The following is a 23,919-nucleotide window of genomic DNA, read 5'->3' as shown; positions in this document are numbered from 1 at the left end:
GTTAATCGAAAATGAACACGACTCCCATTCTCTTGAGCTTCTGTCTGAGCCGGTTGAGCCGGAGTTGGGCCTGTATACCTGCAGGGCCGTGGGGTCCTGCCTCCTCCATATTCTCTTTGTTCTCAGAGTGCTTCTTCTGCCCACGAGACTTTGAGGGCAAAAGCGGCATATCATGGCCTAAGGTGTGCGCAAGTCCACCTTGCCCACCAGATGCGGTTTTACACAGCTCTTCGGCTACCTCTGGAGAGGAGTTAGCAGAAAGACGGTGCAGGTTAATATTAAATGTAAGTACTATGGGTCAAACTTTCATTAAATATTAACTTCATCTTTATTTCAGTAAATTTTCTATTTTTTACATTCAATACAAAATTCACCTATGTTATTTATTCTTTATTTCCTTTTAAGCAGTTTAATCATACAAGATCTGCATGAAAAGTCCACTCAGTTTACGGCTTCCTGTCATTCAAAACAGATGATGGAGCAATACCTTCTGAGATGCTTGAGTCATGGAACATGGTCTCGAATGCCTGATGAATCTCAGCAAATGAGGGTCTATCCAGTGGACTCCACTGCCAGCCTACCAACACAAACGAAATATGGCTTTACCTAATGACCAAAAGCTACAATATGGTTCAAAATTTGTGTAAAAATAAATAAATAAATAATAATAAAAGAAAGTTCATACTTCTACTAAGCAATGATACATTGAATTGATCAAAAGTGACATTAAAATGTATATAAGGTTATGTTACAAGCAAATTTATTTCAAATAAATTGATATTTTAAAAGTTATATTCCATTAAAAATGTGTCTGATTTCTGTGACACTGAAAGCTACTGAAAATTCAGCTTTGCCATCACAGGAATAAATTATATTTTAAATATATTAAAATAGAATACAGTTATTTTAAATTTTAAATAAAGACCATTACACAACATTACACAATGCTTAAAGAAAATACTGTATATATGCACACTAATGAATTACATTTGACCTGTTTTAGTTAACTATGAAAAGTTAAGTGAAAAATATAAAATGTTATCAAAGTCTCTGTTGATACTCACAGGCTCTCATGAGCTCGTAGACTTTAGGAGGACAGCCCTCGGGCTGCTCCATGCGGTAGCCCTTCTCCAGCAGATCGTACACCTGAGACAGGTCTATTCCTGGGTATGGAGACATGCCATACGTCGCAATCTCCCAAAGCAGAACTCCAAATGCTGGAAAATTGGGAGAATTAAGTCACTTATTTATATAAGCAATTCAATAATTTCAGTCTGTGACACATAACTGTTTATAGAGTATCAGAACTCCTAACACAATCCTTGTGACAAAATTAATTTAGTAACTGACCCCACACATCTGATTTGATGGAGAAGGTGTTATAGGCCAGACTCTCTGGTGCGGTCCATTTGATGGGGAATTTGGCCCCCGCATGAGCGGTGTAGGTGTCGCCTGTCATCAGCCGGCTCAGCCCGAAATCAGCCACCTTGACCACGTGATTCTCTCCAACCAGACAATTACGAGCTGCCAAGTCCCTGAGAAAGAAATTAAGAAGATGTAGTGAGATCTCCCGATGAGAACTCCTGAAGCCTACTGATGTCTGAAGAGCAGAGCTATGCTCACCTGTGGATGAAGTTCTTCTTCTCCAGATACTCCATGGCAGAGGAGATTTGAGTGGCCATGTAGAGCAGCACCACCGCATTCACCTGCTCCCTGTCACACTCACGCAGGTAGTCCAGCAGGTTCCCATGGGGCATGTACTCAGTCACTATGTAGAATGGAGGCTCCAATGTACACACACCTAGGAAGGGGCATTAAAAAATGACCAATTTGGGACAAATCGAAGAACATAATTTGGTAAAAACAAATAATTGTTGCTTATTATGTGAAAGGAAGAGTTATGAGAGTAGTGCATACTCTCTAATGCCTGTGCAAACTCAAATGGTTGATTAATGTAGTAGACAAGTTTATTGAGATTTTTTTTTTTTTTTTGTCAATTGAACCCAAACCAGCTAAAGCACACACAGCTTCAAATTGGAGTTTTGACTAGTTGTCAACTACCATCAACGAGTTAAAAATCCTAGTACACTTACCCAGTAACTGTACCAAATTGGGATGTTTCACCTCCTTCATGACTGCAGCTTCCTTCAGAAACTCGTCAACCTCCATGGTGTCCTCCTTTGAAGTAAAGTAATACAATACACATTGAATATGAAATATAAATACATAACAGAACTAGCAAAGCAACTACAAAAACAAAAATCCTTAAGTGCAATATAATGACCAGCCACTTGGTGGCACACAACACCACATAAACAGTTCAAATGCAATTAAAAACCAATGAAATCGTTTTTTTTTTCCATTACACAACATTAGGAGCATACGCAGAAAAACACAAACCTTTAGTGTTTTTACAGCTACAGTGAGGCTGTACTTTTTCCAAACTCCGACGTAGACCTCTCCGTACTGGCCTCCACCTAACTTGTGCTTCATGGTGATGTCGGTGCGCTCCATCTCCCACTTGTCGTGGATGGGGGAGACACCGTAGACGGTTGGCTTGTTGCATTTTGGAGCGGGATAGTGTAATGTGGTTACCAGACCATCGGCCACTGTGGAATGATGATGAACCAGCTCAGCTAATGTGCTGAAACGACTTTCAGCTGTTACATAGACCTGAGACAGAAGAAGAGACCAGCTTTAAAATCATAGGAAAGGAAGCTTTACTTTCAAGGTAAAGTGAAAGCAGCCTTTGTCTTCAGCCCAACCTTTCCATCAGAGGCGGTGTTGATCCGGTAATGATAGACCCGTCCCTCATAGCGAAGCGAGATGGAGAGCTGGCCAGGGCTGCTCTCGCTCTCTCTCACTAGGAAGCTGCCGTTGATCAGGCTGCTGAGGAGGTACTCAGCGGCGCTGCGGGACACGGGCCCGTGATACCAGCTGTGCTTTTCCAGACTGTTGACGGGGGTGATGTAGTTACTGGGTACCCAACCCTGGCCGTTCTTTGAACGGACTTCACTCCACTCGCCATTCTGGTTGTACCCCAAAACTCGCAGCTTCTCTCCTGAAATGCAAAAAAGAACAGTACTTTGTACACAGCAATCCAGGTTGTTTTTTTCTCACATTTTTGTGAAATCATTTACTAATGATTCGGCTATGTAAACCTTTGTTATTCATACCAATGCATCTCCCTTGAATGGAATGGAATGAGAGATTAGAAATGCAAGCCACAACAAGTCCATCTTTCAGCCATAAAAACACATCAGGTCTTTTAGAAGGAAAGAAGTGCATCCTTATGTCAGTAACTTTATAGAACCTACAGTATCAGTTCTTAAAAAAAGATCAGTTTGAACTTGTCCATTAGGTAATGTTTTCATCCCATAAACTCAGACTGAGAAGAAGCTAGTCTTATATAAGAGTTCTGAGATCTGCACAAATCCTGGAGGCACCCGAGAGTGGAGGAAGAAAAGTCAAGTCACTTTTATTGTCACATCAGCACAGCACATGTGTGCCTTGGTGAGTGGAATTCTTGGGAGGTTGCACCAGAAATTGCAGAAACAATTAACATATAACCAAACAGACTTCAACAGGTGAAAATGTGCAATATGCACATACATATAGTCAGTACACACAGAGTATTATTAGACATACAGTTAACACTACACATTATACGCAATATGTACATACATACAGTTAGCACTACACATTATACACTATACACAGAATCTACACATTCTACATTATGTAAAAATATATATGCATAAAAATATGCTAAGGTGCAACAGAGTGTACGTGAAGGTAGGTTATTGTATTAAATGCAAGTGTGTATGTATAGTTCAGTGTTGAACTGTTGAAGTTAAAGTGCAGTGTGTGGCATACCATATTGTGGGAGTATGCTGTAGGGTGTATTAGTTCTGACTGTTCATCAGTCTGACAGCCTGAGCGAAAAAGTTCTCCTGAAATCCAGCACTAGCTACTTGGTCTTGTCGATGTTGAGTGAGAGGTGGTTCTCCTAACACCATTTAGTCAGGGTGCTCACCTCCTCTCTGTAGGCCGTCCCATCGTTGTCAGTGTCAAAAACATGTGTCAGATGGACATTTTGGCTGCTGCATCACACTCCACGAATGGCACATTTTAAAGATTCAATGGAAGTTAAAAATAGAATATATATATATATTTTTTTTTTACAAGATATGCCTCCAAAAAGCACTTGCGAAAACATCAAGAGCCCTGTGTTCTGTTCCATTAAGCTGTTGGAAAAAGAACACTCCAAAGCCTCACCAGAGTGCTCAATCTGAATATGTGTAGTCAAAAACAATGACGGAACCAAAATAGGGCCCTTTTTTGCTTAATTCGGTTGCTGAATTTTGATTCATTTTGTTTTTTTTCATATAAAATGTATGTAAATGTATTTTTATTTATACAATACCATTAAAAAGTTGGGGTTGGTACGATTTGTTTTAATATTTTGAATTAAGTCTCTTATGCTTACCAAGGTTGTATTTATTTGATAAAATAATAATAATAATAATAATAATAATGTGATTTTTTTTATCATTTAAAATAACTTTTCTTTCTGTGATGATATGCTGATTTTTTTTATGTTTTTGTATTTTTTTTGTAATTTATATGTTTTTTTATATTCTTTGATGAAACTTTTGTAACATTATAAATGTCTTTCACTGTAAAAAAAAGAAAAAAGAAAAAAAGCTTAAAATTTCTCTCTGCCCCCAAATGTTTGAATGGTACATTTTATTTTATTTTCCAGTAGAGGGTGCTCTGCTGCTGTCAGGAAAACAGAATTCAGGCACAATAGCTTTCAGGCACTGGGCATTTTTGCTAATCCTAAATGGACACTGGCCCTCATAACAAGACAAGAAGAGACTGGCGCATTGGTGCCAACCAGACGACATTAGATGACCTGCCATTAGCGGTTACTTCAGAGAGAAAGGGCAGATTGCTAACTCCTTCTCTCTGAACTCTCTTCTCTTGGGCAAGTCTGTGTTTACCCACCTGCTTTTCACCCAGCTGATGGGATTATGCTTCAAAATGGGCATTAGCATTAGCGGTAGCTGTTCAGCATGGAGCATCTGAGCACAGAGCCTGACTCGTGTCCCAAAGTCTATTACAATGTGCTGGAATGAGCTGTGGGCGTTGGCGCATATGGTTTAGGTTGATGCCCATGTGTTTATGTCCTCAGTTGAATAAAACTCAAAGTTTAACAATCATTTCAATTTCTAGCTCTGTTTTTTGATCCTACAAACTGCTTCTGGGAAGAGAAACAACAAGTTCTGAAGTAAAGAAAAGAGGAAAGAGAATGATGGAAGGAAGAGGAAAAGTGTCCTTCTTATAAAGAAAGGAAGTTATCAATAATACTTGTGAAAACATTCTCTGGCTTTGTTTATTCCAGGTATTCAAATTGGTTTTGGGTTACATTTGAGTTTACGTTATCAGTGCAATGAGGTTTGTCATCGGTGTACAGAGGTGGATTTCAAACTGTTAAAGTGTTTAATGAAACTAAGCACCGCATGATGCGCAACCACTCATCTCGTTTCGACGATCATACCTTTCGTGATGCTCAGCGTGTTGTCGCCACTGGCAACAAAGTCGTAAAGCGCAACAAAAAGGTTGGGGTCGCTCTCCGCAGCACCCAGCAGATTCTCCTTCGAGCTCCAGCGCACCGCCTCCGTCAGTGACGTCGAGTCCAATCCAAAAGGCCTGTGCAGGGCTTCTGTCAGGAAGAAAGAGAGATAAATAACATGATATATGAGTAACAGAAAACATAAGCGGTTGTTGATGAAGCATATGACATCCCGAATGAGAAAAGGCCTCTGGGAAGGGCAAATCTGAGTCAGTGTAAGAGCGGAGGGGTTTCAGAATCAGGAGCTGACGAACATGATAACGTCAAGGTTATGGAGAGAAGAAAAGGGAGAAGAAAAGAAACTGCAATCATCTGACGCAAAGTGAAAACGAGGGGGATTCAAAATGAAATCACTTTGCTCCTCACATCATATCTCTTTTTACAAATCATTTGCGCAAACAATATTACGAAGGCTACACAAAACACCAATAAATCATAATAAAAAAAACAAAAACAAAGCTGTTCTAGATGCTAACGATCAACTCAATTCAATTTTTAAATTAACAATTTAATATCAATTTTGGCAATTATGCAGTCAATAATTATTGAAATATTTTATAATCCATTTAATAAAGAATTTCTGGAGAAAATGTATTTTTATTTTTTAAACAATAATATTACTAACAACTATTATTATAAAAAATATTATACTATAATAAATAAATATAATAAATGAAGAAGACTGAAATGTATTAATATTTGATTAATACTAATAAATATGGTAACACTTTAGTAAAGCATCCAATTCTCAGTAATAACTAATAGCTTATTAGCATGCATATTATTAACATATTGGCTATTTATTAGTGCTTATGAAGTACATATAATGCATGACACCAATAATCCTACCCAATAGCCTAAACTTAACAACTACCTTATAAACTATATATAAGCAGCAAATGCAGGAGTTGAGGCAAAAGTCATAGTTAATGGTAAGTTAATAGTGAGAATTGGACCTTAAAATAAAGTGTGACCATAAGTATAATAGTATAATAATACTTTAAGTAGAAAATGTACATATTTCACTAAACATTGCAACTAAATTCATATATTTAGTTAGTTAGCTATGTAACATTAACTACTGATCTACTAGTTGCTACTATTTGAAAAATTCCTGATTTTTGAAAATCAGATGGCCTCTGGAAACACCCCAAGACCAAACCATCTGACCAAGTAACAGCTTCCAAACTGACTACACACACAAAGCAAACAAATTCACATCCCTCGACTTGAAATCCTCCAGAAAAACTCACTGACACTCAGGGCACCGTTACAGCGCTGTCTACCTGCGAAGCAGTAGTGGTCCACATCCTGTGGGTTGAACAGGTTGGTCAGTCTGACCCTCTCTTCCTCAAAACTGCTGCTGGACAGCAGAGTCTTCAATGGCATAATCTAGCAGTGCTAGATTAGTCTCTGATCTCACATGTAATAAAACACAAACGTGATGTGTTGAGGGTTCTGCTACTGTCTGAGAGGGTTTGATTCTTAAGCAAGTTCTTAAGGAGAGGAGGAGCATGGAATGGCTTTGAGGTTGGAAAAAATGGTGTGGGAGAGTCCCCACACCTTGAGCATGCCTGCGTCTGCTGGTCCTCCTCTACAGCTGTCAGCCAGCCACAAACACACACACTAAGCATGTCTGGGCAGCTGCCCCTTTCCTTAGGGAAAAAGTGAGGCAGGACAAAACATTAGCTGAGTTCCAAGGGAAAAGGCATCAGACTCTCAGAAACTCCCTTTACTTATCATTATGAAACAAATTCTTCTTCTTAGATTAGGCTAAATTAGGTTTACATTTACAAAACTACTGTGGTTTTACCATGGTAGAGGGGCTGAAATTTGATGGATGATTAACACATTCGCATCCCAAGGTACAATAAAGAATAACATAGTATTCACATACTTTCTTCAAATGCTGAATGCATGGCAAGAGCAACAGCCAAATTATCTATCCTCAACATGCATCACAAAATCAAGAGCAACAAAAAGTCCATCATGACACGAAAAAATTTTGGTGACCAAGTTTCAATGCTTCCTTGGTTATTTTTATTATTAACATTTTAAGCTGGCATCTTGTCCAATCAGGCAAGTAGGGGTGCTCCGATCACGATCGTCCGATCGTTAATGCGCATCTCGTCAGTAAAGCCGGTTCTCTAATCACGTAGCTGATGGAATTAACCACTGATTAGATAACTGGCTTTACTGACGAGATGCGCATAACGATCGGCCGATCGTGATCGGAGCACCCCTACAGGCAAGTAATATTTTCTCTCAATTACCTTGGAAAAATTGACTTGTCCCAGACGAGCGTTACTCAAACCCTGTGGTTCCCCCAGGGTTTATTACTTTAACAGTTTTAGTGAATTATTAGAGTACAACAGTAACAATAATATCAGCCAATAACTAATAGTCTCACTTTCAAAATCACATCTGTGTTTATACCGTCTGTTGTTGAATAAGAGAATGTAAATGCCAACTAAGAAATGCATTAAATCATGTAAGCCCAAAACCCTGCCAACTGGGCAGAACTACCTGTTAAGAGTGACTAGTAAATTAGTTGTATGAGCAACCAGTCATCTAGTTGATTTTTGAAATATGAAGTTTTGGAAATTCCTTTAAAAAAGAAGTAAATCTATATCCATAGAAAATATAGAATGTTAGTTCAAAATGTGATAAATGGTCCAAGAATGTCCCTAAATTAAAATTGAAACTATCATTATGAATAAAAAACACAACATGCCTAGACAAAACAAAGACAGGTCTTCTGCCTGGTCTTACACAACACAATAAACCTGCAAGAACCCACAGCTGAGACAGTCGAGGTCTGGACAAAGACACATATGCACACAGATACATACAGCCCTACCTTTATTCCTGACCAGCATGCAGTGCTTCCCAGTTCTAGTCAGCTGACTGACCCACAGCTCCCAGTACATGATCCCAGTTCCAGTGTAAGGGGTAATAGGAAACCACTCTAGCACCTAATCCTGAAACGCTAAAACGCTAAAACTGAAACGCTCCTCTTTTTAGTGTCCGGTGCAGCTCAGAACTCAAGAGTTTCCAACACCGCAGGCAGAACGCCAGTCCGATCTGATTGTGGGCCTCCATGCTAACTGCCCTAAGTAAGAAGTATCCACATGTGCTTGTGTGAGATATGGGAAGAGTGGAGTTCTGAGAGTGGTTTTATTGGATATCTTGTGAGGGAAGGCGCGTGGGGGGCCCGCTGGTTTTAAGAAGGGGGTACGAACGAGCAGATGGTTTCATTTCTACACCATGTGTGTGCTGCCTACCCAACATCCTCTTGGGAGACACTGGAAAGCCTGGAGGTGTGGAAACTCTAGTACAAAATGCCTGTGCTGCATAAAACATAACCCTGAGTTTCAGAGCAACATGTAAAATGTATTAAGATGGGACACTCAGTTATTCAGTTACACCCAAAACCTCTCAACATTAAGGGAAATAATCTCTTTAAGTCATCAGCAAGACCTCAACAGACTAGATGACATGAAAGTGAAAGGCTTGTGTGAACATAATAAAAAAAAAGATTTTTAGACTACAGAGACCAGCTACTGACAAGACCACCATGACGAGATTTCATGAGACAGGAACACTGAAATGCCAAACAAAGTCTAAATTACCAATTACCATTAGTCATTGAGCCACAACTTCAAGTAGACAAACAGACAGCTTACAATGTCAAGCTCTGTTCCAGTATATACACAAACATTCTCATGTGACACTTCTGACTGATCTAACAGTTGAGCAGCGTCGGGCACGTCGTGTGGCCGCATATGTTTGTCCTGCATGCTTTTCGTGTGTGTCTTTGTGTGCAGGAGCTTCGCTGTGAAACAGCTGTGGGAGAACTGTGTGTGCGATGTGAATGGCTGTACTGAACGGACTGACCTGCACGGCCGTGTCCTGATGGGAGTCTATTGCAGCTGTTGTGCTGGGCTTAGGCCAGGCTTACAGCAACTGCACCAGCACCTCTGTACTCTGGGGCTGCTCTTAACCAGTATGGATTATGGACACAAGAACATCCTGATCTGAAATCACATTTTGTTGCTTTGCAGTCTGAAATGAAGATGGACACGGTTTTTGTTTGTATGTATTTATACCATCCAACTGAAAGCTATAACGCCAACATGTCAGAAATGAAATGTAAAAAAGAAAAAAAACTGATGAGTTGGAAAAAGGATTACCCCTTTCCTCCTATAAACTATTTGTAAACTCAATCAGGTGTAGCTAATTCTCTCACCTTCTCAATGGCACACAAAGACATCTGACTTTCAACTGTGATCAGCTGTGCTCATTTTGATTAGCACATTTCATTTCACTCTTTGGTAAAGTAATGGAGCAAACAATTAACTGGCAAGGCTCTGTCAAAAGATCTCTGGTATAAAGTTGTAGACAGGCACAAGTCGGGAGATGGATACAAAAAAAAATGGATGCAAGAGCCAAGAGAAAACTGGTCAGAGAGGCTAACAAGAGGCCTAAAGCAACTCTGAAGCAGTTACAGGAATTCATGACAAAGAGTGGTCCTTGTGTGCATGTGACAACAATATCACAAATTCTCTTCAAACGTGGCTTCTATGGGAGGGCAGAAAAAAGCCAATCTTCAAGAAAGGCCACATGCAATCATGATTAAGCTTTGCCAAAACACACCTTGAAGATTCTGAGGCAGATGAGACTAAAATACCCACTGTAAATATGCAATATTGACTGATATACCAATAATTCAACAACAGCAACAAAAGAATATCGGCCCATAACTGATGATATTTGTGCATCTGTGATAAAATACTTTGTTCCACCCTATTCAAGAATAATTATACAACTTTAAGAGCATTTCACCCCAAAATCACACCATTCACGGATGCTTTATGAAGCTTGTCTGAGTAGGACAAGTAAACAAGAGGTATAGCGATGGGTCAACTGGCCCTACTCCTCCCTGAAATCCAATAAATGAGACACCTCACTTGCCCGTCACAAGCTCTGGAATTCCCAAGAGAACAGTCCCCTAACATTACACAAGAAAGAGACAAGTACATCAGTCACGCAGGAAATTATGACCAACATTCGTATGTGCAAGAGCAGCTCACAGCAGACGGCTCTGCTCAGGGATAAAACACGTTCCCTTATACTGTGGGACTTTTCTCTGGACTGGACTTATGCTTTTCATAAGAGACTTTACATAAGACAGAGCAATAATCAGAGCTGAGCATATGTAAGTGAGCAGGTAGACAGGTAGGTTCTGTCAGGGTGCTAATTGCCTGGGTTCATATATGATGGATAAAGTTTCATGTATGATGGATAGACAGTTATGAGACACCAAAAAAATAAATAATGCAGGATTCTCCAAACTTTCACTTTTTGCCAAACAGTACTGTCCCAAATTCTTGCATTTAGTTGAGCCATTAGTTAAGTTAATACTGCTATTACTTGGCTGGTTGAGATGCTCAAACAGAGTAACGTTCTGATAGCACCACAATATTTAGACTTTCTCAGGGACTCAATCTATGAATGGTTTACTCTAAAGCAGTGGATAAGGGGCCCAAATAATTTAAATATTAATAAATATAATAAAACTATATATATATATATATATATATATATATATATATATATATATATATATATATATATATAGCTGTAATGCATTAATGAAAATTCATTTTAACGGCACTAATTTTATTAACATGCAATTCATGCAGTACGCATTTTCTGTTTCAGGGTTTCCGCAATTCCTTAAAAAATCTTAAAAGGTCTTAAATTTAGTTGCACATATTTAAGGCCATAACAAGTCTTAAATGGGGGGTGAAATGCTCGTTTTCACTCAATATCCTGTTAATCTTGAGTACCTATAGAGTAGTACTGCATCCTTCATAACTCCAAAAAGTCTTTAGTTTTATTATATTCATAAGAGAAAGATAGTCTTTACCGATTTTTCCCAGAAAAACACGAGCGCCTGGAGGCGTGACGTGTGGGCGGAGCTAAAGAATCACAAGCGCGAGTAGGCTTTTGCGTTGAGAGCGTTTGGAAGCTGTGACAGCTGTGAAGGCTGAAACTGAACGAGAGCAGCATCAGCAAGGACTCGCTTGATCGGGGCTCGAACCCGGGTCTCCGATGGGAGGCGGACGCACTAACAAGGAGGCAGAGATATTTGAAGCAGTTTTACTCACCGCCTGCGGTACCAACACACAATCGTGACCCTTTTTCGTTGGGATTGCATCATCCTTAAGAAATAAACGATACGCAAATCCGTCGTCAAACTGGGCTTTGTTTGTAAAACAAGCATTTTAGAAATGCAGGGAACAAACACAAACACTTGCACAACTCCGTTGATGCTCTGTAAAAATAAACTCCATCCACTGGTCCCTTAATGCTGTTTTTTCTTTGGTAATCTGTGCAGGGTTGTCTTGCCCTGGCAACCAAAAACACACTCCTTTTGTGACATTTCGCGACGCTCTCGCTCTGATCAGTGAAGTCTGTTGTGCTCTCAGTGCTCTGCTATACGGGAGCGTGCGCTCTTCCGTCAGACGTGCCCTCAGGACCCATATAAGGAAATTCCGCTCCATCTAACGTCACACAGAGCCATACTCGAAAAAAACTTTCCGAAACTTGTGACAAACCGGAAGGAGTATTTTTGGAACAGAAATACTCCTTCAAACGTACAACTTAATTTTTGAAACTTTGTCCATGTTTAGCATGGGAATCCAACTGTTTAACAGTGTAAAAAACTCTGTTAAATAGCATTTCACCCCCCCTTTAAATGGTAGGCTACAAAAAAGTCTTAATTATGATTTTAACAGGTCTTATTTGGGGAGGGAAAGACAAGAATCGTCATTATGGCTTATTCTGATGATTAAACTTTAAAAGGCAATGATTTAATTGAATAAAAAAATTAGCGCTGCAAAAAGTCCGCTGCTGCTGCTTTGTTTATAGTTGGAGAGACCGCTGAATTTCTGCCATTCCAACAGTGCCATCTGCTGGCAGAAAATGATTTAGCATTTTCGATTCTGGACAAGAATGCAGGCTAGACATCTTCGTGTCACGATTATCAGCGAATAATGTCTTTTTGGCTGGCTCTTCACAAAACCTCTTACAAAGTTGGAATACAGCACACAAGTTGTTTATCTGATACTTTTATGGTGGCTTTTTATTCTCTTTGAAGCTTATCATCTTTAAAAATGACTGGCATACAAAAAATAAATAACAGCATACATGTTTAGAACAATTTGAAGTGGAGTAAAAAGTGACAAACTTTATATTTCTTAATAAACTTTACTCCTTTAACTATAATAGTAGAAGGAATTTCAGAACTGAACAAACCACACATAAGCTTTTAGAGGTGTGAGGCAAGAACCTCCATTACACTCCAGTGTTGCTGAAGTGTTGCACTAGGGAATGACAGCACAAGCTCACCTGTTTCTCTGAAAGCACTCAGCACATCACAGCAGAAGCCATGTGGTGCAGGAGGCCTATTTTTAGATCCAGCACAAAACAAAACTATCTGACCATTACTACTCCCGGAATAATTACACTACGTACATGCACAGAGGAACCACCGAACAATGATTCCTCAAACAATGGGCCCACATAAAAAGAGGGACAGTTCCTGTTCATTCACAATAATGAGGATTCAACATCAGCACTCAGCAACAACAATTGCACAGTTGTCTCCCCTCTCACTCAGTCTCTTCCTCCTTTCCAGTAAATGGCTCTTCAGTTGAAACAGGCCAACAGATTATCTGATGAATAATGCCAATGCAAAGAGGGAACTTGCGAAACTACCGCATGCAATCAACCACGTGTGTCAACAACAGGGATAGGAATAGTAATGAATTTAACAATTCCCTTCTCAGTTCTTAACAGCCACTAAATTATTCTTTTAGTTCCTTTAAAGAAATATCTGGAAAAGAATGCAATTCTAGTGCCAAACGATTAGAACATTTCAAAGGTCTGTTTACAGACTTTATAGAAGCTTTTCAGAGGCAGCCTAAAAACAATTTAATAACAGTTTATATTATAAATTATAAAATAAACGAATTACTATATTAAATAAGCATGGATTAAATATCGAATATTATATAAATCAAACCGCAAAAAAAGTATTCTTTTCATGAATTTTTATTTTTAAAAAACTACTGACAAAAACCTATTTACAATAGTTCTGCCAAGTTTTTGTAAAGAATTGCAGTTTGGTTACAAAAGTTACTAACAGGCTGTACAATAGACCGTAATATTACATAATTTACATCTTCTATTACCACAGCAACTTTTTTTTAAATGTCATTCACCCACAAGTAAAAGCCATGATTAAATTGCACAGAACCTTTATGTCTAATACACTACCATTCAAATGTGTGTTTTTATGTTTTTTCAAGAAGTCTCTTATGCAAACATGTAAGGCTGATTTTTCAGCATCATCACTTCCAGAAATCATTCTAATATGCTGATGTGATGCTCAATAAACATTTCTTATTACTGTTGAAAACAGTTGTGCTGCTTGATATTTTTGCACAAACTATGATCCAATGTTTTAATGATTCTTCTATGAATATACAATTCAAAAGAAAAGCATTTACCTTAAATATTTTGTTATATTATAAATTAAGTTACTTTCACTTTTGATAAATTTAATGCATCTTTGCTGAAGAGAAGTATTATTTTCTTTCCAAAACTTTTGAGCAGTACTATAGCTTTGAGATTGTTATTAGAAATTAGATATGTTCGTTATTAGATATGTCTTTTACCTGTGCAGAGTGGACTTTCAATTGGCCAGTCCTGTGCCCATCAATCTGGCAGGCTGGTCTGAATAATGGTGCACTTGGGATTATGGGATATTGCCCGGAGCCATTCATTCAGGTCTACTTTTGACAGCTTGCACAGCAGTTAGAACACCGGCTACTGTAATTTACCTGTTCACTGAAGGTGCTAATGAGGCTCTCAACACAGTACACCCACTCCTACAAAGCACTTTGGGACAGCTTAATGCTTCTCCTGGGGACCCTCTTTTCCTTTATGCTGGATCAGAAGACTAGAGCACCAAGTTTGTCAGGTCAGCGCAAACATAATGACCTGAAGAAAGGAGGTTTTCTGAAGGAACATTGTTTTGGAACCTGATCAATATTTTCTCCCGGTGCTGTTAGTGTTTATTGACCATCCAACCTGACACAGCTCACTTTTTTTTTTTTTTTTACATCCGAGTGTTTGAAAGTGAGAAGCATTGAAGGAACAATATATTTAGTTTATCAAAATAAAATACAATTATTTTTCATTTAATAAAAAACACAAGCTCGCTTAAACTCTTTTGAAACAAAAGTTTGTTGGCCGTAGTGGCCAAGTTTACAATGGTACGGATGTAACATCTTACGCAAATTCTCTACAAGCATGTACAAGCATAAAAAAAAATAATTAAAAAAAAAATCACACACACCCTCTACAGCTTAAAGGTACTTACAAACACTTACGCAACACAACACCGTCACAAGACACTTACTCCATCAGAATCAAATTCTGTTCTTTTCTATACTAGAACAATGTGATATTTGCATAATTTCACTTAATCTTTTTTCAACTACAGTCAGAAAGTAACTGTGACCACCCCAAAAAGTGTTAGATTGCATAGGCTTAAGTGTGTGAGGTTTTAGTTAACACAGCGTTGTAACCAGGAGGTGTGACATCAATGAAAAAGATTTCGCACAGATTTACATATTTAAACACTTAATCAGATGATCCTTACTCTCATCATTGTCCAATATTGCTGTCTTTGCTTTGAGTATTTTTTTGTTTGTTTTTGGAGCAGACAGCATCCGGACCTGCGGCTGCTTCCACTGAATAACATCCACCTCAGCTTACACAGATCTGATCCACCGTTGATCTGGTTGCCACAACAGAGTGGGTAGCACAGAATGACTCAAAATGATCATATCCTCCATATCTGATGACATTTTCACACCAGCCGCATTCTCTGGTTCTTAACAACTAACTTGCTCATTCCATACGGGCACTGATGAAATATAATTATTACATAATGAAAATGTTTTTGATTTATGCAATACCATTCCATTTGGGGTCAGAAAGGTTTTTGTTTGATAGCCTAATAGTTTTATTCACCAAGGACACATTAGATTAATTTAAAGTGATATTTAATACTTTTAAATTGTAAAAAAAAAAAAAAAAAAAAAAAAGATCAGTAATGATCAGTTTTATTTATCAAAGAATCCTGAAAAAAAAGTCTCAGTTTCCACAAAACATTAAGCAGCACAACTGTTTTCTACACTGATAATAACAAGAAATGTTTCTTGAGCAACAAATCAGCATATTACAATGATTTCAGAAGGATCATGTGACAGTGAAGACTGGAGTTATGATGCTGAAAATTCAGCTTTGCCATCACAGAAATAAATAACATTTTCAAATATATTAATCAGTAAAAAAAAGTTGTTTTAATTTGTAATAATAAATAAATACATTTATGTATTTAGCAGAGGCTTTTATCCAAAGCGACTTACTAAATTCAGGCTATCAATTTTTACCTATCAATAATATTATTAATATTTCACAAATAAAAACCATAATTTATTAAATGAATGCAACCTTGGTGAGCATAAGTTTATTTCAAAAACATTTATAACAACTTTGCAGAACCCATATTTTGATAGTGTCACTTGCAAAATAATTATTAGTGTTAAAATTATTTGTGTGTGTGTGTATATATATATATATATATATATATATATATATATATATATATATATATATATATATATATATATATCAGAATACATGGCTAATTGGAAAGAATATCAATGGATAAAGATGCTTTTTGCCTCAAAATCGGGTAATTATTTATGACATCACTAGCCAGCAAGGGCAATGGTTCTGCTTAACATAATAAATATAAATTATTAGTTTTAGACAAATCTCTTTTGAGCACAAACATAACACCTCTTTATGCAGGTCTAAAAAAAGAGCCTGCTTCGCCAAGCAGCACCTACAGGGACTGTATTTCATTTGGCACTTGAGAACAGTCCTATGAAGACTTCGATGAAAACTTTTAGAATACACATTTTTTAAGGAAATGAACCGTGGTAGTTAAACCAATCACGTCACCAGGTGAGGATGACTGCATTGACTCGGTGTCATAGATAAGACAGCATAAGCCTTCAGTATTTAATGAGCCTGGTGGGCGAAGCCCATTACAGTTTATGGAGAGTAAATGAGACGGATGGATTGAATCAGCCAAGTGGTCTAGCAAACAGGAAGTGTTGGCAGGCTGTGAAGGTCCTGTCTGAACATGCATCATGACCTCAATATCGCCAAGCAGGCGTCGCCCATTTAACTACTTGTAGGGAGTTGACAAACCTGCAAGTAGATTTAATTAGGCCTACTTGACAGATCATAACACGTTTGACGTTATCCGTTATCAATACCAAATGAGCTGTACTACAGCTCAAGGGTGTGATAAAATCCTGATATAACACAGTGAATTAATTTTATTATTTAATACTCCGTTTCAGAAACGTTCCGTGAAGTGAACATGATGATGCACAAAATAAACAAAAACAACCTTCACAATCACAACAGAAAACTGCACAAAGGCTGGGAAAGGGCTAGGACACATCTCACTCTGATGATGATAATGCTGGGCTCCCCTCGGCCCCATCTGATTTCACTACTGAATTCTGGGATTACTCACTCTCTGCGTTCCAAAACATACTGTAGCGCTCAGACAGCTACAGAGGCTTCGTGGATGGGATTCAACTGGGATTCATTAGAACTACTTTGATGTGACCAAGAATGAAAGGCCAAACAGGGTTTTTAATTGGTCAAAAACTGCTTTTGGAGATATTTCAACTGTATTAAAGAAGACGACGAAGACCTCAAGGCAAAGATGAAGACAATCATCTTTGGGAGAAAAAATAAGACAAAGTAAATAAATATTTTAATAATAATAATAATAGAACAATAAATAATAAAACTCAAGATAAAAACATCAAATAAAATTGTATCTGACAGGCGAACATTTTTCAGTGTCTGGATTTTAAAAAAGTAACTTTCTGCAGATCAAGACATGAAAATGTATTTCATTTCTTTAATCTGCATGAATCAGTTCTTTCAAACTGCCCGTTTCAATGAATCAGTTCGAAGCACTAACTCAACGATTCACTTGCATCATCACGCATCAAACCACTGCAAAAAAGAGCTGAAAACAGCTAACAGATACAGAACAATGACTGGTCTAGAGAGAGGGAAAAAATACTGATCTGAAGAACGGCAACAGAGAAAGTCGCTGAACTGAAGTGTTCTTTATCTCCATCACTGCCTCAACACAGAAGAATTACTCCAGTGTGTCATCTAATCCAGACCTTAATAAGGACACAATGAAAGGATGGAAGCGGATAAGGCTGTTTAAAAGCAGCAGGATTCAAGGATGGCTAGGAGAGCACAGGCACCCACTTTCACACAAGAGGAGTATCCACATCACAACTGACAAGACATGTTAAAAAATTATACTCAACATTGATACTCCGTTTGAGCCGAGCGCAAAAAAAAGTGTGGCGTTCTAACGACCTCTAGTGGTGCCACAACAACCAGCTCGAACCTTGGGCCAAGGGAGTCCCATCAGGTCTTCTCAAAAAAAGTCTGAGACCACTTTATAAAGCAATCTCCTTCACAAATCAAAAATGGACTGTTTAATCCAATTTAGTCCTTAATTCCAACCATCTTACATTCTGGGAATTTCACACTTCATCATCTTCAATGTCATAGTGGAAAAACTGAGATAAAAACTGAGATTTATGTAACACAATTACAACTAAAGCAATCTGCTTACCAGAAACAAAATGATGATGTGCATACAGCTCAAAAGCCATAAAAGTCAGTTCGGACTGAATTCTCATTGGAAGAGTCTCATTTGAAACTGTTGCACAATCTCAACATTGTATTAAGTGTGCCTAACAGTGGACAGACAATTTTGTGGCTTTGAAATGCATAAAAAATAAATCTCCTTCTGAAAGTATGCCAACTGAAGGTCCACAATGTTCAGAGCTCTAAAAATCAATCGTTTTTTGCTGCTTTGGACTACATTAAGTTCAGGGCTGCACTTTGCACCACCCTACTGAAATAATAAAAGCCTACTGGTACTGGAGTTGATAAATAAATAAAAAGAATGTGGAATTGGCCATGTGACCTCAGAACGGCTGACTCATTGGTTGTCTACAGGGGTGGGAGACACAGACAGAACCACTCATTTATTCATCCTCTGTCTGACCACACACAGGTCAATTAAGAACTATTTGTCACAGTTGCTTCTAATGGAATTCCATTTGTTAGAAAAATAGATGAAAATACATCTGTATCTAATGGAATTTCGTTTAGAGCGTGACATGAATCATCTGTCGATGTCCCGAATGCCATATTGGGTCGAAAAGATTTGAAAAAATCGAGTTGTTCCCCTCCCACGATGCCTTTGTGTAGTCATTAGACTCTGAGTGATGACCGCACTGCAGAGTTTCAAAATCAAACCGCAAAGAAGCTTACCGTTGATGCTGTAATCACAGAATGTTAATGCAGTGATTCTGCAACCTTCAGTGATTTCAAAGAATATTTCGTTTGAAAAACAAAAATGGTCATATTTACCCACCCTAATGTCTTTCCAAAATCATATGCAGCTTTTTAAGATCACAAAAGCATTTTTTTTTTTTTTTTTTTTTGCTAAATTAACATTAAGGTGGACCAATATACATTTTTTTAATGGCCGATGCTGCTATCTTAACATGCAAGGTGGCTGATATCACAAATAAATTACATTTTACATTATATTTAGTTTACTATATTAATAATAAATAATTTTTTAATAAATCAATATAAAAAAACTGCACTTGATTTAAAAAATATATATATTTTAGATAAGTTCTTAAATCTGTAATCCTATCATTGTATGTTTCATGAATAAATAACTTGTTAAAAGCATGACTAAAAAGAAAGTAATTGCTGTCAAAATACAACCATTTCTGATACTCAAAGGCCAAACACCAAAACTTCTCAGCCATTACTGATCATTTAAAAAAAAAGACAATTATCAGACAAGATCACATATTGCCGATATATAGGTTGACCGCTATATATGACAAAAAATAACACTTTGCAATAATGTCTCTCGTTAAGATGAGTTATTGCATTAGCCAGCATGAACTAACAATGATTAATACGTTTTTTTATAGCATTTATAAATCTTTGTTAATGGGAGTCTGAGTTAATAAAAATGCAATTGTTTGTTCATGTCGGTTCACAGTGAAGTAATGTTAACATAAAACCTTTGGTGTTAGAATTAATATTAGGATTGTCATGTTAACTGATGTAGTTAACTAAACTAATGTTAACAAATTATGGGTTTGAAACAACATGAGGTTGCGTAAAAAAATTACACTTTTTATTTTAAGGTTAATTATCCATTTAAGCTTACAGACGAGGCTCAATATATAAAACATACAAAATATGATCAAGGGCATGATATTCTGGCATCTTCCTTTAAATCAGCTAAAAACCTCTAAAGCCCCTTTCACACTGCAGGTTGGACCCGGCATAATTTTCGGAACATTGCCGGGTCGCCTTCTGTGTGAAAGCAACCACGTCCCGGGATTGATTCCGGCATTAAACCCGGGTCGGGGACCTAGTAACATTGCCGGGTTCAACCCGGGACAAGCGCTGTGTGAACAAAAGCCAGATTTAATGCCGTGTCGAAGTGATGACACGCATTATCGCGGAACTCTTTTACCAGCTGTTTTGAAGGAAGATCAACATTTGCGACGAAAAATTATGCGCAAACTGGAATGAAGCAGAGATCAGTTTGTTCCTCACTTTCCGCCCTGACGCCGAGATCGTTCACTTGCTTCATTGCAAGTATAACGTGCCTAACGTTTTAGACTTGTACATTACACGTCACGCGCTGATGTCACGTGTCGTTACGGGATCTTTACGGGTTGTGTGTCAAAGCACGCACATATCCCGGGTCATTACTGGCAGTGTGAAAGTGCAAAATCTAGCGACCCGGGAACAATTGCCGGAACACTTTACCGATGTATTTGCCATAATGGCAGTGTGAAAGGGGCTTAAGACTTTACACTGAAAAAGCAATTTGTATTGCTCACTATAAGGAAAGGTCACAAATACTATTCCAGTCACTCAAACTAACTGTGCTAAAGAGAGAGAGAAAAAAAACTGTTTATTCCAAACAACCTGGTATGACTGAGATCAGATCTCTCCTCTAGACAGACATTAAAAGACTTCAGCATCAGAAATAATGTGTGTCTGATGAAGCTGATCGTGGCAATTAGTCACCACTGGTTTGACAGTCAGGCCTGTAACCCTATAATTATTATCCTGATTATTCAGATGACTTTCAGTCACAGCTATACGTCTGGCTATAAGCAATGAGAGTAAAAATAACTCATCTGCAGCCCTCACAAGTCAGTGTTTCCAGCCAAAGGGTTTCACTGTCATGATGTGTCAAGCTCCTCTTTGGCGCCGATCAACCCACCCTGTGGAGAACAGACCAGCACTGGGCACAACGCTTCAAAGAGACTTAACACAGCTCCTGGGGTAATGGACAACAGACAACACAGTTCATCTAATACCATCCAAACAGTGCTTAAGATAATGTCTCGACAACTAATGTAATCCCAGCCACAGTCACAATAATCCCATCAACACCTGGGTTATGAGATTTCTGAAAAGATAAATCTGCGTGACACATTATTGCCAGACAAACAGCATTACCATCAAATATGTGTTTTGTGTTACTGCCTGAAACAAATGAGTCCGTGAAATCACTCACGAGCGAAATCTGAGAAAGCAGTGGCTTCTCCAGCAGCATGTGCTTTATAAGATATAATAAATGCCAGTCCCTATCAAATAACAGCCATCCAATAGTATACTACAGACAGTTAGGAGAGCACTGCGTCTGAACTTCTCCTCAATTCAGTACGTAACTGCCCTTATACAACCACAATACTCTACATCAAATGGTAAATTTACACTACAAATGCTTCTGAAGTGGCAATTATGTGTCTTTACTGTTTAATACTGCTTAGAGGTGGCATAAATGCAGTTACACCACAGTGTTTACATGCACATTAATTTTCTGCGAATATTAATAAGATTTTGCTCATAGTCCAATTATCTAAATTACAATGGAATATCGAAATACCTTTAACCAAAACATGAATCTTAAGGAGAAGATGGCATATCACTGTTACTGACGACGTTTACATGCACGTCTCCGAAGCATATTTTGAATAGTTTTAAGTGACAGTTCACTATATTTTCATTCGGACAATGCTTATGTCATATCATGAGTTTCACAATCAACTCATTTCAGTGGCACTCCAGCTGTAATGGTGTTCCTGACGATATTACACAGCTCGACACATACAGGGTTCGAACATACTGCATCAGCACACCGGCACACTCTTCAAAGAAAGGTCCTAATGGAAGGTGACCAGACAGTAACCAAGCCTGACCACTTACAAAAACAAAACCCATTCAATTCACAAACTGCTTCTACCAGAGCTGAGGTCGAGGGGGGCGAGTCTCTCCTAATAATCAGATATTGTTTTGATGTTGCTCTGCTTTGCTTGATTTCACACACTGCTGTGTGTGTGTGTTGTTTGGATGAAACGCGTTTGAAATGTTACATTTTTAGGATGGTCTGCCTCAGTGCTCGTCCACGTCAAAATCCATTAAAGCAAATGTGTTCAATGTTTAAGACATGCTTAGGGTCTTACTGGCTGACCTCAGCTCTTTATATTGACCACATTTCGGGGATTGTGTAAACATACTAAGCTGCCTACCTAAGAAGCATATTTAGGGATCAAAGAAGTGTTGGAACGATATCGTGATGTCAAAATAACATTGTCTAGTTAGGCAGCACACTAGAATTTGCAACACAGCCTGAGAGTCATGGAGTATTTCCGCTGATCCTGACGAACCCTTTTAAACCGGAGAGCAGATCCAGACTTCACCGACTATGATAAGCATTTTGGGAGTGACTCAAAGCAATGAACATGCTAAATGAACTCCGGAATAGGCTCATACCTGAATGCAGGGTGAAAACATTAATTCCTGGATCCAGGATGATGTTCGCTGCAGCGACAGCGGCGGCCGTTCTTCCCGGTGGAGTCCCGGTGATGTTGCTCCCGCTGCCGCAGTCTCGGGGTTTCCTCCCGGAGTTGCTGGCCCGGTTCGATCTGCCCTGCTGCTGTTGCCCCTGCGGTGGGGTCTGGACCCCCGCGGAAGCCCCTTCTCCCACGCGGCCTACCTGTTGTCCCATCCTGCGAGTGTTCTGGGTGGGAAAATAACACAGATCCGTGGAAAGACCCGCTGTCCGTTTGGACCCCTCACCTCACATCCCACAACAAACGACCCGCGGGACGACGGCCTGTTCTGCTCGGGATGATAGTCTTCCCCTTCTTAGTCACCCCTCTTCTTCCTCCTCCACTGGACCGGACCGAGCTCCGTTAGCTTAGCTTAGCAGTCCGTGTATGTGTGTGTGTAAGAGAGAGCGAGAGAACCCACCCACCACCTAACAGCTAACAAAACACTGTCTTATCTTTAAATTCAACCAAACGGCACCGGATAAGCACCTCTATTGAACGGGAATGTACGATCCTCACGCCCCCAGCACTGTTTCTCTTAAAGCGGACCAGTCTGGGGTCGTTCCGTTCTGCTCCAGCCGCTGCGCGCCCCCTCCGCCGCCGCCATCTTTACCGCAGAATCAGTGGCGTGCGCTGCACGAGATCATCGCACTGATGCGAAATGTATGAATATTAACATAAGCACAATTAAGAGAATTGTTGACTCGTAATGTGCAATAAATAATATCTTACGGACAATAATTTAGTAACGCAAATTTAGTAACGCAAACATTACAATAAAACAAATAAAAAGGTGTTATTAAAGTATCCTATATTTTTTTAAGCAATTTAATTAAAGCATAGAAGGCTACTTCACTTGCATATTAATACATTTAATACTACAAGCTCTGACAGCAGGGTTATTATAGTTAACTTAAACTTAAACATGAACTGAAATAACTAAAATAAAAATAAAAATCATTTCAGTTGCCCAAGCAAATGTTCTTATTTTTATTTAGTTTAACTTTATGTACAATAATTACAAATAAAATAAAAACTATAGGGACATATTTAAAAAAAAAACCCAAAAAAAATTACTCAACTTTAAAAGTAAACTGAAATTAATAAATTAATAATAATAAACAAAAT

At 38.5% G+C, this 23,919-nt stretch overlaps 1 protein-coding gene across 2 annotated transcripts in view; it reads right to left on the bottom strand.

Annotated features, from left to right (window-relative positions):
• The window catches only part of LOC113076349 (tyrosine-protein kinase ABL2-like), a 28,331-nt gene extending 4,726 nt beyond the window's left edge, over positions 1–23,605 (bottom strand). The window contains exons 1-10 of one of the 2 annotated variants that reach the window (XM_026248985.1): positions 22,733–23,605; positions 5,564–5,728; positions 2,766–3,061; positions 2,401–2,673; positions 2,094–2,178; positions 1,624–1,801; positions 1,351–1,535; positions 1,065–1,217; positions 488–577; positions 79–240 (exon numbers count right to left, since the gene is read on the bottom strand). In XM_026248985.1, the coding sequence (XP_026104770.1) occupies positions 79–240; positions 488–577; positions 1,065–1,217; positions 1,351–1,535; positions 1,624–1,801; positions 2,094–2,178; positions 2,401–2,673; positions 2,766–3,061; positions 5,564–5,728; positions 22,733–22,967 (1,822 nt within the window). In that variant the 5' untranslated portion in view covers positions 22,968–23,605. Of the gene's footprint in view, positions 1–78; positions 241–487; positions 578–1,064; positions 1,218–1,350; positions 1,536–1,623; positions 1,802–2,093; positions 2,179–2,400; positions 2,674–2,765; positions 3,062–5,563; positions 5,729–6,924; positions 7,114–22,732 lie in introns of those variants that run through there. The other variant, XM_026248986.1, reaches the window with a different exon arrangement.
• Between the last annotated feature and the right edge of the window lie 314 nt (positions 23,606–23,919).

Source organism: Carassius auratus, unplaced genomic scaffold (genome assembly GCF_003368295.1).
Source record: "Carassius auratus strain Wakin unplaced genomic scaffold, ASM336829v1 scaf_tig00020109, whole genome shotgun sequence".
NCBI lineage: Eukaryota > Metazoa > Chordata > Actinopteri > Cypriniformes > Cyprinidae > Carassius > Carassius auratus.
Note: the sequence above shows the minus strand (reverse complement) of the source record. Positions and strands in the feature narration are given on the sequence as shown.